Source organism: Drosophila melanogaster, chromosome 3L, assembly GCF_000001215.4.
Source record: "Drosophila melanogaster chromosome 3L".
Lineage (NCBI taxonomy): Eukaryota > Metazoa > Arthropoda > Insecta > Diptera > Drosophilidae > Drosophila > Drosophila melanogaster.
In genome coordinates, this window is record NT_037436.4 from 24,292,424 (window position 1) to 24,305,529 (window position 13,106).

The 13,106-nt window shown below is 36.0% G+C and overlaps 1 protein-coding gene across 2 annotated transcripts in view, besides 1 other annotated feature; it reads left to right on the forward strand.

The window, feature by feature from the left end:
* Window positions 1-624: part of a mobile genetic element that runs on past the window's edge.
* The window catches only part of Snap25 (Synaptosomal-associated protein 25kDa), a 225,026-nt gene extending 218,244 nt beyond the window's left edge, over window positions 1-6,782 (forward strand). For both annotated transcript variants that reach the window (NM_001043176.2, NM_001043177.3), the window contains exon 8: window positions 5,258-6,782. In NM_001043176.2, coding sequence (NP_001036641.1) covers window positions 5,258-5,320 — 63 coding nt within the window. In that variant the 3' untranslated portion in view covers window positions 5,321-6,782. The remainder of the gene's footprint in view (window positions 1-5,257) is intronic.
* Window positions 6,783-13,106: the final 6,324 nt, after the last annotated feature.

A 13,106-nucleotide genomic window follows, 5' to 3' on the forward strand; every position in this document is an offset into this window, starting at 1 on the left:
TTGTTGAGTGCTTGTGTCCGCACTTCGTGCCTCAAGATATGAACAAAGCAAAGACACTAGAATAATTCTAGTGTCTTTGATATTACTTTTTACTTTACTTGCAATAAACAGTTATCATATTTAATTATTAAGTATATTTATTAAGTCATTTGACTTAATATGATGTAACATAAAAAGTGTTTCAAAAAAAAATATTTCGCTTTTAAAAAATGTCAGATGAGAGACAAATTAGAATTAAACATAAATATAAATGTGTAAACGGTAGCTAATTCGAACTGCGATTTTAACAAACAAATTTAAAAAGCTTTAAAATTATAATAGTCAAATTAAATTTTTTTTATTTTATCATATTGCTAATTGGCAAAAACTACCCTAATATGTACCATGTAAATTCGTTTCTTCGATCAGAATTGATTTCGGCCCTTCTAGCACAACACGCACACTTATACGCGTTCTCGTCTCTTGTTTTTACTCACACAAGCAAGCAAATTATATTTTTAGATTTCTTACGCTCTCAGCGGGAGTGAGCGGAAAGAGAGTAATTTTGGCCGTCACCAAAAAAGTGGCTGCATAGTGCCAAACCAATGTATGGCCGTTACGCATCTTGTTATTCTAGTGTCTTTGATATAACTCACTCAGAATACTTCCAAAGATGAAGATCGATCTCCGACGTAAGTCGCTGAAACGAAGTTAAAGGGTCCCTTTTCATTTTGCATTATAACGTATCGTAGTCTTACTTGCTTTATGGCCAACCCAAATTGATTATTTATTAGAAAAAAACGTATAAACAACTATACTAGACTTAAAAGGCATTCGTTTTATTTACAAAAAAATAATTATCAATTAAATTTTTCTTCTAGGCTCTTCATTGCCTTAAAACAAATATATGCAATATCAATTTCTTTGATAGGTGAGATTGGACTTGATCAACGCGAAAATGGAACAGACCTAAGGTTATATTTAATCGATCATGGCAAAGCACTGCAATTCGAAAGTGGTTGCCTCCTGAGTACAGTCAAAGCTATCGATATTCTTATCGATACGGCAACGCTTTCAAGCTCCGTATCGATGGCTTTTCGATATGGCCACACTGATCCATGGTCGATCCGACAACGCCATTATCAGTGCTAAAAATTCAAATATTAATCAATATCGGTGTAAGTCTAGATAAAATACTAGATAAAATCTAAGCAAACTAATGTGGTACTCAGTATAAACTTAAGCTGAGTTAGACATTTTGCAGTCGCCACAACAACTAAACATAGACATCCATACAGTTATAATGTGGAACTGAATCCGCATAAGTCGAAGGAATCGGTACTTGATATACTGAAAACATTTCTAAAAATTAAATCAGCTCATACGATATTTCTATTATTTCCTGCTCTTATGCGACTTCTGACGTCCAACGAAAGGTTGTTTTTTTTTTTCGCTCAAAATTTATTTTTGCTTTGCCAAACCCGAGCGAGCCAAGCGGTGGTTTTTATTAAAATATTTAAGTATTTTGTTGTATACATTATTTTTATTATTTTCATTTGTGCACTATTTTAAACAAACTAAATCTTTTGTGTTTTATGTGCTGTTTACTTTCTCTTTAGTGCGTTGCTCTTAAAATGCACTGGGGTCAAGATTTCTCGCTCTCTCACATAAAATACAAAGTCCCAAGCAGCTCGCGTGCACGTTTTAAATTGGTTCAAATCAAAAAAAATGGAAACTAATGATGTCTGCTTCAAAACAAACGCCGTGTGATAAGAAAATCTAAAATACTGTTGTAATGCTTGACAAGGCGGTTCGAATGAGAGGGAGTCCAGCTTGGGATCGCAAGAGATTAGAATTTTGTCTGCTTTGGTAGTGATGCACAGTAATTTCCCGATTAGTTTCCCACCTCAAAGGAATATTAAGTCCGGACTAACAGGACATGTTGGCTCATCAGATACACAATATGCAGTGAAAAACTACTCACGGTAGTTTCATTAAAGAAATCAATTTTCGTTTCTCAGCTTTTCAAGACAAAAAAGGGGATAACATAAAAGAGGAAAAATTTAACTTTTCTTCCCTCTTTCTTTGACCGGAGAGTATAGTGTTGAAAGAGTTTGAAGCTAAGATCAAAAATAGAAACAATTGAACTTATGAATTAAACTTTCCTCACGTGGTCAGATCACTGCAACATACACCTCTTCTATTTGTACTCCAAGCAACACATTCTACATTACCTTATTCTGAACAGCCATACTCATACGCGGCATTAAAGTCGAATCTAATATTTTGTCCCACTCTAAACAAAAACTCACTGCATTACGATCTTTAGTGTGTTAAGTTGACAGGTCTCGACGGAATCCCTGGCTGTTTGATCAGATTCTGTGCGGAAGCCTTGTGCAAGCCTCTACTGAAACTTATCTCTCTCTACCTTATCTCTGAAATCTTCACAGTTCCCCCATATATGGAAAGAGTCCTTTGTGATTTCTTTCCAAACAAAAAAAAAAAAGCAAATTGGATGCAAGCAATTACAGAAGAATCTCTCAAGTGTAAAATGTTATCACTCCTTATTTGCAGCACCCTTGTAGGTGCTTTGTTTATATTACCATGTCAGCATGGTTTTAGGAAATGCCACCACTAGCCTGTTGGATCTAACTTCCTTCATAGTACAGGGCTTCAAAAATAATCTTCAAGCAGATGTCATCTACCCTGACATTAGTAAAGCATTTGACTCTGTTAATCATTTATTATATTATATTATTGATTTATTAGGTTTCCCTGTTGATCTTCTAAATTGGATTTTGAGTAATCTGAATGGCACAGCGTGCAGAGTTAAATCTGCAATAGTTCAATGGCAAGGACATTGCTATACTGTCTGATAGTCAAGCAGCCATAAAGTACGGAGCTTACTAAAGTCATTAGAGGAAGAAAAACGTCTGTCCTTCTGGGAACACCTAGCAGGACTTAGGCAGTCTAAAATTCTCCTCCGTGATCTCCTCATTGATCCTCCCTTCATGAGGTAGTACAATAGGTCCGACTGGGTCGAAGTACACATACAAACCCACTTAATAATATACAATAATAATCTGAATGGCAGGACGCAACGCGTCCTCTTTTAAAGCTCTCTTTCTTGTATTCTCCGAGTCACATCCAGTGTCCTACATGAGAGCCACCTTGGTCCAATCCTTTTTCCTTATTTATTAACAATCATTCCTCACTAATGAAACATTCGCGTGTACTTATGTACGCAGACGATGTTAAGCTATGCCTCCAGTATAAGGACAGTTCTTGCCATTTGGACATACAATCTGATCTGGATAGCTTTTAAAAATGGTACCCTGATAACGTACTAAGCTTATATGGCTCCAAGTGTAAAGCTATGACCTTTTGTTGTGTTAACGCAATACCCATGACTTAAGCTCTAAGGGGTTGCTCTTTGGACAGAAAAACATGGGTTGATGATCTTGATGTTCTTTTGAACCCTAAACTAAAATTTTCAGACCATATTTCGACTATTGTCAATAAGGCTTGGGGTGTACTTGGTTTAATAAAGAGGTAGTCAAGAAAATTTGATGATCCTTACACGACCAAAGCCTTATTTTTGAGTATGGATCACCTGTTTGGAGCCCTCAATACGTAGTTTACTCGGTCTGCATTGAATCGGTCCAAAAATACTTCTAACTGTTTGCCGTGCAGCTTCTAAATTGGGATGCAAACCTTATATTACCTTCTTATTCCAGTAGACTACTTACCTTACCTTAAATATTTAATCGTAGAACAATGCTTTGAACAGTACTTATATATAAGCTTATTCGTGGTGAAATTGATATTTTCGACTTGATCAGTCGGCTAAACTTCTCTGTTCCAAGAATATTTATTGGAAGCTACATAACCCTAATTTTACATCATTGTAGATCGAACTATGAGTGGGTAGTAGAGGAGGAACCGCTCCGACTACATAAATTATATATATTCTTGATCAGGATCAATAGCAGAGTCGACCTAACCATGTCCGTCTGTCCGAATGTCCGTATGGACGTCGAGATAAAAGCAAGAAGGTTGAGATTCAGCATACAGATTCTTGAGACAAAGACGCAGTTTTGGGCGGTTTTAGGGCGTTAAGGTGGGCCTTGCAAAAAGTTTTGTCCAGTGCAAATCGATAGCATAGATGGACAAATAAAACTGTGAAAAATATCAACACGTTATTCAAAAGTGTGGGCATGGCAGTTTTGTGCGGTTTGTGGCCGTTAGACTGGGAGTGGCAACATGGGTCAACAAACTTGCGCTGCGCCTTTGCCTCTAGAATCTGTATGATAAATCTCAACCTTCTAGCTTTTTTAGTTCCTGAGATCTCGCACATGGCTAGATCGATTCGGCTATTGATCTGATCAAGAATGTACTTTGTATAGTCGGAAATGCCTTCTTCTACCTGTTGCAAAATTTTCAACGAATCTAGTATAAACTTTTATTCTACGAGTAACGGGTATAAATATAAGTGCCAGAAGACGTGGTATCAGTAGCACTGGACCGCGTCGTCTAACTGGCTGGACTCCTTTACAGTGACCGCAAAGGCGCAGCCTGCTTACATCAAACACCTTCTTGGCGGCTGGTTCAAACAAGGTTAACAGATAACGTTGCTATTGCAATGCATTGGACATTTTGTTCTAGATAACGATAACAATATGTTTTTGTAATGCACGCCACAAGCATATAATAAAATCCAGCTAAGGCAATGTGAAAAGTTTCAGTTCAGTTTCTAGAATCAGTTTTCTGATTGTCAAAAACAAAATATTTTCACATAGCAAAAGGATCACTTAAAAAAGTCAATATACAGTTCTAAAGCGTAAAATAATATATGTAATATTTTTACATTCTTTTGCAAACCTTACAAAAACGTTTTAAAAGTACCAGTTTTAATTCTCGTTTTCATAGACAACGATTTTTGGGGATATAGTTTGAACTGTTGTTCTACTCTTTCGTAAAAATGAATATGAATGAATGAAAAATGAATGAATCAGTTTTCTGATTGTCAAAAACAAAATATTTTCACATAGCAAAAGGATCATTTAAAAAAGTCAAAGCGTAAAATAATATATGTAATATTTTTACATTCTTTTGCAAACCTTACAAAAACGTTTTAAAAGTACCAGTTTTAATTCTCGTTTTCATAGCCGACGATTTTTGGGGATATAGTTTGAACTGTTGTTCTACTCTTTCGTAAAAATGAATATACAAAGTTTATTACCTATATTATCTGAAATGCTTCTCTTTTTCTTTCCAGGGTGAATCTAATGAAGCGCGGATAGCAGTTGCTAATCAAAGGGCACATCAACTATTAAAGTAAAAACATTGCAGGGCGACTAGGATATACATAAACATTTCAAGAAAAGACATTCTGATACATACGTGTGCAACCTAGCCCTTTCTGTCTATGATTTAAGCCATCTATGTGCTCCAAAAAGTTATATAAAACTGAACACATTTGAAAAAAAAATATTTTCAAAACATTTTAAAAGTACTTAACTTTGTTGGTCCGAAATGTGTCGTATGAAATGTATATTTTTTTCGATATGCCACTGTTCATTTTAAAGGTAAAATCATATTAATGACGATCTTAACTACATATGCATACAGAAAAACGAGGGGTAATCATAAAAGCGCCAATAGTATTTTGTGACGCTTAGTTCAAAATCTATCCATAATACTAGCATTTTATTACGCATCTCCAAGGGATTCAATATGTAATATTTGTTTACATTACTTGACAAGTCGATATTAGTCATTTCCTTCACTTCTTATACTAATGGCGTTTTTTGCTTAAAGCTATTGATTAAAACCTGTACAATCGTAGCTAAAAGTTTGTTCATACAGTACCAAGGATGAAAATCACTTTGATCAAAGCCCTCGGTTGCTTATCACCCATAATAAAATTTTGATAATAAATTTAAAAATTCTTGCCATATCAGCTGATGTCTCAAATTCCAAATATGTACGAAAGTGTACGAGTATGTTTTAAAATTAAATTTCGCCTATCAAATATATATAATATGTATATAATATTATATAACATATATATAATGTTATTTGCGGTTTTTTTTATTAGAAACACCTCCATGCACACGATTTGCAGTATATAATAAAAATATGTAAATACATTAAATTTAAAGGGAAAGTAGCATCCCAAGTCAACGTAAATATACCCTTACAAGCAAAACGGTCCTCATGGTTTTAAGCTTAACTCGCATAAATTTGTATAGACTTCGAGTGAAAGAGTAAAAAAATCCGTTTATAATATGTAGAATATTAATAAAACAATATTTAAAATATAGGTACATTTTTCTTATTTAAAGGTAGGACTCTGTTAGGTATCTGTTGTTTGGTTTACCAGTTAATTTTATATCAAAAATTACATTTATTCTAATTGACGCAAACTGTTCATGGCTATATCGACAAGGTGTTTCATAAAACATGAAGTATTTGTTAAAATTATAACGCTTAGTAAGGCTATGAATTGCAAAAATGTTCTTTGCTGATTGTCGCTACGTAACTCATAAGTTATGTTCGTGTAAAAGCACAAGAATGTCGTAAAATTCACATTTTATTTTAAAACCTTTTAGACGATGAAGTTATTACAACTTAAAACATACCTCTAACATACATAAATTGTTATCCAGCATACTAATGTAGTCAGGGTTTTTTAACATTTTTTGCTCACTTTAAAATGTTAATAAATCCCTCTTATGAATGTTACAAACAAAAATGTATAAGTCCTGCAAAATTGAAATAAATTATTGGTCTATGCGCATAATTTTGATATCTTTTTTTGTCTTTTATTTTGGTGCTTTCTGTCTTTATACATATACGTATGTATAAGTATATGGTCCAAAGGAGGAACTTGTCAGTCGACCTATTGAGCCAAAGGAAGTACTTTAAATGCAATTATTGTAAGGACAATCTAAATAAAATACGACTGCAGTTGTTGATGTATAATTATACCCCTGAGTAGTAGACTAAAAGGGTTTTCTGGATTCGGTGAAAAGAATGTAACAGGTAATGTAACAGGAAACGTGTCCGACAATATAAAGTATATATATGTACGCACGAAACTATATAAGTAAGCGAAACGCTGGGAAGTCAGTCGAACTTCGGCAGCTGAGCGGAGCTAATTATCAAATTAAAAACTTGTACTTGATTAGTATTTCTTTTTTAATACGATCAAAACCCAAAGCAAAAAAACGAACCAAAAACGCAAGAAGTTTATCCAAGGTAGTATCATCCACCTGACATATGTATCCACCTTAACTTATTTATTACTGGTCAAGGTAATAACCGAGTCGATCTGGCCATTTCCATTTGTCCGTATGAACGTCTGCTGGGAGGAGTCTCAAAACTCCCCAGAAATCTGGGTGCAGAGGAGTAGTCTAGCAACAGCGAAGATGCGTGGAATGCAAGAAGAGTCGTGGACGTTCAGGTCGAACGGTAATTAATGGACCTTGGACCCTGGCAAAGCGGAGAGACCGTGAACTAACGGTATCGCGCTGGACCATGGAGTCGAGACAGCCAAGAGCACGCAGGTCGAACGGTGCGGACTATGGACACGCACAAAGAGGACGCACCTTGAACTAACAGGAAATTAGTTTGACATTGTACCCTAACGGGCCGTGCGTCCCCGCAGCCTATAAAAGGACGGCGCAAGTGCAGCTCGAGGCAGTCAGTCACAACACACGAGCAGCCGTACGCGAGGATAGTCGAGGAGAGTACGGCCGCGACGCGGCCGCGCAGTCGGACAATCGGAACGGAGTCTGAAAGCCGAGGGGTTAGCTAAAACGTGCGGAGAAGCAGACATACAGTGAGTTAGAACGCGGAGAAGTCACTGAAGAGCAAACTGTGAAAGTGTCGGGCATAGAAGGAAGGACGAACAATACAAGCGGAGAGATCCTTGGAGTGGAGGACTGTGTCACACCGGACACAGAAGCTAAAGCGTAGCAGGAGTCAGGTGTAAAATACTACAATATAGAGACATTAATCTGAAATTCAATCTTCTCCTTGTCCGGGCAATCACAGAAATCATAAATTTCTACATCTGGCGCCCAACGTGGGGCACGAACTCACGACCCTGAGTATCATGCTCTACCGTGCTAGGTGGGCGGAAGTCAGTGGGAGCAGGTCTGAAAGGCAAGAGTTTAGACACGAACGTAGGGATGGCAGTTTTGAAAGAAGGGAGCGGCGAGAAGCCAGGACCTATAAAAGCTATAAAAGTTGAGATTAAGCATGCAGATTCCAAAGACATAAAATGAGCCCAATGTTGCCACGCTTACTTTAACGACCACAAACCACACAAAGCTTACACTTTTGAAAATTTGTTTACTAACCGTCCAAAATTGCCATGCCCACACATTTGAAAAATGTTTTAATATTTTTTAACCCCGATGATTTGTCAATTTTTTTTTTAGAAGCGAACAAATGTTAAGAATGGTAAGCACTAAAAGAAATTCCCGATGATAACACAAGATCTTGCGATCCTGCTATAATAAATATAAAACAATTTAAAACCATTACCTAGAATTGCAACAGCTAAATAACCAAGATCACGGTCACTTTAAGCTAGATCTGCGTAGTTCTTCCGTGTTGCAGCTTAACACTCAAAGCTAGATTCTAAAATCTTTTATGTTATGTGTTTTGTTAAAAATCAAACAACAACAATTGGCGAATTTAATTTTGCTGACTGCGTGGTTCACAAGTCTTATCCAGGACGCCCGCAGGACACCCTATATTTTAGTAGAAAGCGAACAGGACAACATCCGGACCAGCAGGAGGAGTAGCCGCATCATTTAAATATTTCGAGAATTTCTACCAGAGAAAGGCTTAGTAGGAATTTATTATGAACACGTGAAATTGTTTGAAAAATCCCACGTGTGCTTTTGGAAATATTTCGTATGCATCGACCACTTAAAATTAATAAGATCGTTCTTACCATACCGACGAGCCGCAGGTCACAGCAAAGCAATTTGAAATTAAATATCTGTGGGTGAAATTATTAAAATTTAGTTTCACGTGAAGGTATTTATTTTCCATTATATTTGCTTTAGAATAACCGGGGTACCAACATAAAGGGCGCCGGGTATTACGTCGGAAGTCGGGAGAAAAATATTTCTTCTCGCCGCTGAAAATGTATTTCAAGTAAAAACTGTATTCGTTTTTAAGTTTAGAGGAATACTGTTTTTGAAAGCTTTTCTTAAACAAGTACAAAAGGATTACAGCGACCCACGTCGGAGATCGATCTTCATCGTTGGATTAATATCGAATAGAAATTAATTCTAGCTTTAAAAAATATTCTCTAAGATTAGTTAATTTCAACTAAATAAAATATATTCTTAATGCATCTAGAAAATTAAATTTATTACAGCTAGTTAGATATCTTAAAACTTAAAAAACATGAGAAAATGCTAGAGTCGAGTTCTCCGGCTATCAGATACCCGTTACTCAGGAAGTGTAAATGCGAACTCGAAATATCCTCATTTTTGTGGGATATCCATAGTTCTTGGGGAATAGAATGGGAAAATTTTAAAAATTATTCAAAGGTGTGGGCGTGACCGGTTTGGCGTCTTAAGGGCGTTAGAGTGGGCGTGGCAAAAAGGTTTTTGGCAAATTGATAAAAATTTTCACGACTAATAGACTGCGTCTTTGTCACTAGAATCTGTATGCTGAATCTCAACCTTCTAGCTTTTCCTTTCGTTCATAAAGACGGACATGGCTAGATCGACTCGGCTATCGATCCTTATCACAAATATTATTTTATTTATAATATAATAATATAAGTAATATAAATTAGGGTATTTATATTTAATTATATTCCTTAATTATAATCCTTTATATACTTTACCGTTCTGTGTTCTTAACCCTTTCGCGCCCATCGTTGCTTGTGAGCAATTTCTATGTTTTCAGAGCTAACTGTAAGCGTGCCTTTTGTTTTTATCTGCTCATTCTTTATGATAACGGAGCTTTGCAGAAAATATTTGCAATAAACAGCACGCGCATCACAATAATTATTGTTTCGATATACGGTGGAACTTTTGTAATTAGTAATTTACATTTATAATACTTTAAAAAGAACCTAAAGTATAAACAAATTATTATTTAGCAAAGAGTTAACTAGACAGTGATATAGTCAAACTTAGTTGATAGTGAACAATAAGTAAATAATTTTCAAAGTTGCTATGTTGCTTGTGAGCAACCTTGGGCATTCGTGGTAATAATTTTTGTTTGCATTTAGATATGAGACCGAAAGTGAAAGGTTTGTCTAACGAAGACAAACGGGCTTTAAACTTCGATTAGGATGTTTCTACTGAAAGTGGTGATGAGATGAAAGACATTTCTACGGTACTGGAGAAGAATTAAGAAGGAATTCTTGAAAGGGGAGAAAGTATCGAGATTGAAATACAGTGATTGAAGGATGTGAACCTGACTATTGTGTTGTTGTTGACAGTTGCTTAGAGAAAATTGATCCAAAGACGCTAAAGTGGTGAACAAGGCCGTTTGTAGTTCCAGAGAGTATTTGGGAAGATGACAAAACTTTTGATGTCGGGGAGATAAAGACGCCAGTGGAGTTCTTCTACACATTTTTTGATACTCAGCTAATTCATTTAATGGCAAGGCAAACTGATATATATAGTTTGCAGGAGCACTGTATTGAACTTAAATGTACTGATGAAGAAATCAAACGCTACATGGGCATTTTATTGTACTTGGGTGTTTTAAAACTACCACAACTCAGAATGGCATGGTCAAAGGATTTATAGCTTACCGCAATAACTGACTCAATGTACGTGGGAGATTTAAAAAAATAAAACAATGCTTACATTTCAACGACAAAGCCAAACAATTAAAAAAAAGGAGATTCCAACTATGATAAACTCTACAAGATCCGCCCTTTGCTCAGAATTCTCAAAGAAAACTTTGGAAAACTACTTCAGGAAGAGCATTTTGGAGAAATAGGACGTTGCAGACTGTGCAAAACTGCAACACCGATGACCAAATGCCTAAAATGCAAAGTCCATCTGTGTTGCAATAACAATAAAAACTGTTTTTTGTCATACCACACTTAAATTGTCATTATAAAGAAAAATATTTCATATTCTGTGAATTATAAAAAAAACAATGCTTACACACCACTACTGCCCAAAGGTGCTCACAAGCAACTTTCGCTACCCAAACTAATGGGCGTGGCATACTAAAATTTGTTGCTAAATTTTTCTAAAAAAAAATTTAAAAACATTAATGATAAAAAAAATTTAATTTCACCGGGAAAAAGTTTGGCGCAAAGGGTTCAGCTTAACAAAAATGAAAAAAATATTAAAACCATTAATACCAAAAACCCATCAATAGAACTCTGCTGATGTACCCGTTGATCATAAAGTATCAAAAAGGGTCACCTGAATAATGCCTCCAAGGAAACTGATCACAGGTTGAGCGGGCTAAATGCGACTACAACACCATCAATGGTTTCTTTTCTGAATGTTCGACTTCTTTCCTGAATTTATTTATTCCCTGCTTTCCGGTTTCGTTAATGTATATTCTCTTGTTACAATCTCTTTAATATAATTAATGTGTAGTTGTGACCAACTACAAAACCACCACCCCCAAAGCCCAGCTAAAGATATGTTCGGTACATCCGGAATCGGGGAAACCCAGTAAAACCCAATTAGTTCAATCAAATAAAAATTTAACAAGATTCACTTAAATAAACATAGTAATAGATAGACTAGTAATTGTTTTGTTTTGATTATGGGTATATATATATATATATATATTTAAAAGATTCAGACTTCATATAAAAATTCATTTTGCTCATTCAGATGGTCTCGCAGTGCAGTGAACCTGGCAGTTGGTAGTGGCCTTGTCAAAATATCAGCCAATTGTAAATCTGTGGAAAGATACTTAACACAAATTAGTTTGTTTTCAATTTGTTCTCTGGTAAAATGATATTTGATATCTATATGCTTAGTTCTCTTGTGGCAAGTGGGATTATTGGCTATACTTATACAACCTTGGTTATCCTCGAAAATAACTTTTGGACCATTTAATTATACTAATTCTTACTCCTTCGAATAAGGCCATATATAAGGCTTCGGTAGATGAAGCAGCAACAGATTTTTGTTTCATAGTACTCCAGCAAATTGAACAATTTTCAAACCTTTTAAATATATACCCTGTAGTACTTCTTCTGTCAGTCTCATTTCCGTCCCAATCAAAATCAACATACCCCATAAGAATTTTATTTACTTTCAAATTGAGTCGCAAATCTGCATTCATAGAGATCGGTTGTGTCGCGCGTATGCAAAAGTGATCTATTTTGCTTTATTGTTGCAATTTCTTGGGTGCTTAAAATAGCACTCACCAGGGCGCTGCTTCGTGCGGTGTCGGCATTTGGCCAATAACAAAAAGCGTTAATCGAAGTGCGGTGTAGCTACGATACCTGCCCTTCGGGCAACTTTTTCCCCTCACCCCGCGCAGAGCCGCTGAAGGGGGCAATAAAATCTATGCTTATCAGCAAAACTGATCCGTATTTGATCTGTTTTGTGGTCAGTTAAGCAAGTTATTTTGTAAATATTAAGAATTATTATTAAGACAATGGATGAGAACAATTCTGATGACACCCAGCTTTTAAATAAGCAGAGTAACCATAGAACAATGTTCTCAATAGCTGGCAAATTACCTCATGAGATTAGAAACGAGTGCCGTTCAGCAATTCAACGCTTTACAAGCAACGTAACTCAAAGCAGTAACGTCACCACAACAACGGTGACATTTACTAGTGCCAATAGCAGCACCATATATACAATGGCAAATGCCGCAATAAGCAGCCCGTGCCTTGGAACAAGATCCACTCACTATGAAAGTTCCACATTGATAAACTCCGGAATCGTAGAAGATAATCTCAGCGATGCTGCCAGAAGATTATTAAATGATCAAAATCAGAGAGCGGGTAAAAGGAAAATGGAAAGCCCTTGTCCCCCATCTCCAACCCGAAAAGAGGGAGTAGCAGCCAAGTTTTACACTCGCCCCCTACGACTAGCCTGAAGATAAGCTCTAATAATAGGTTTGCCATTCTGGACACGGATATTTCTACT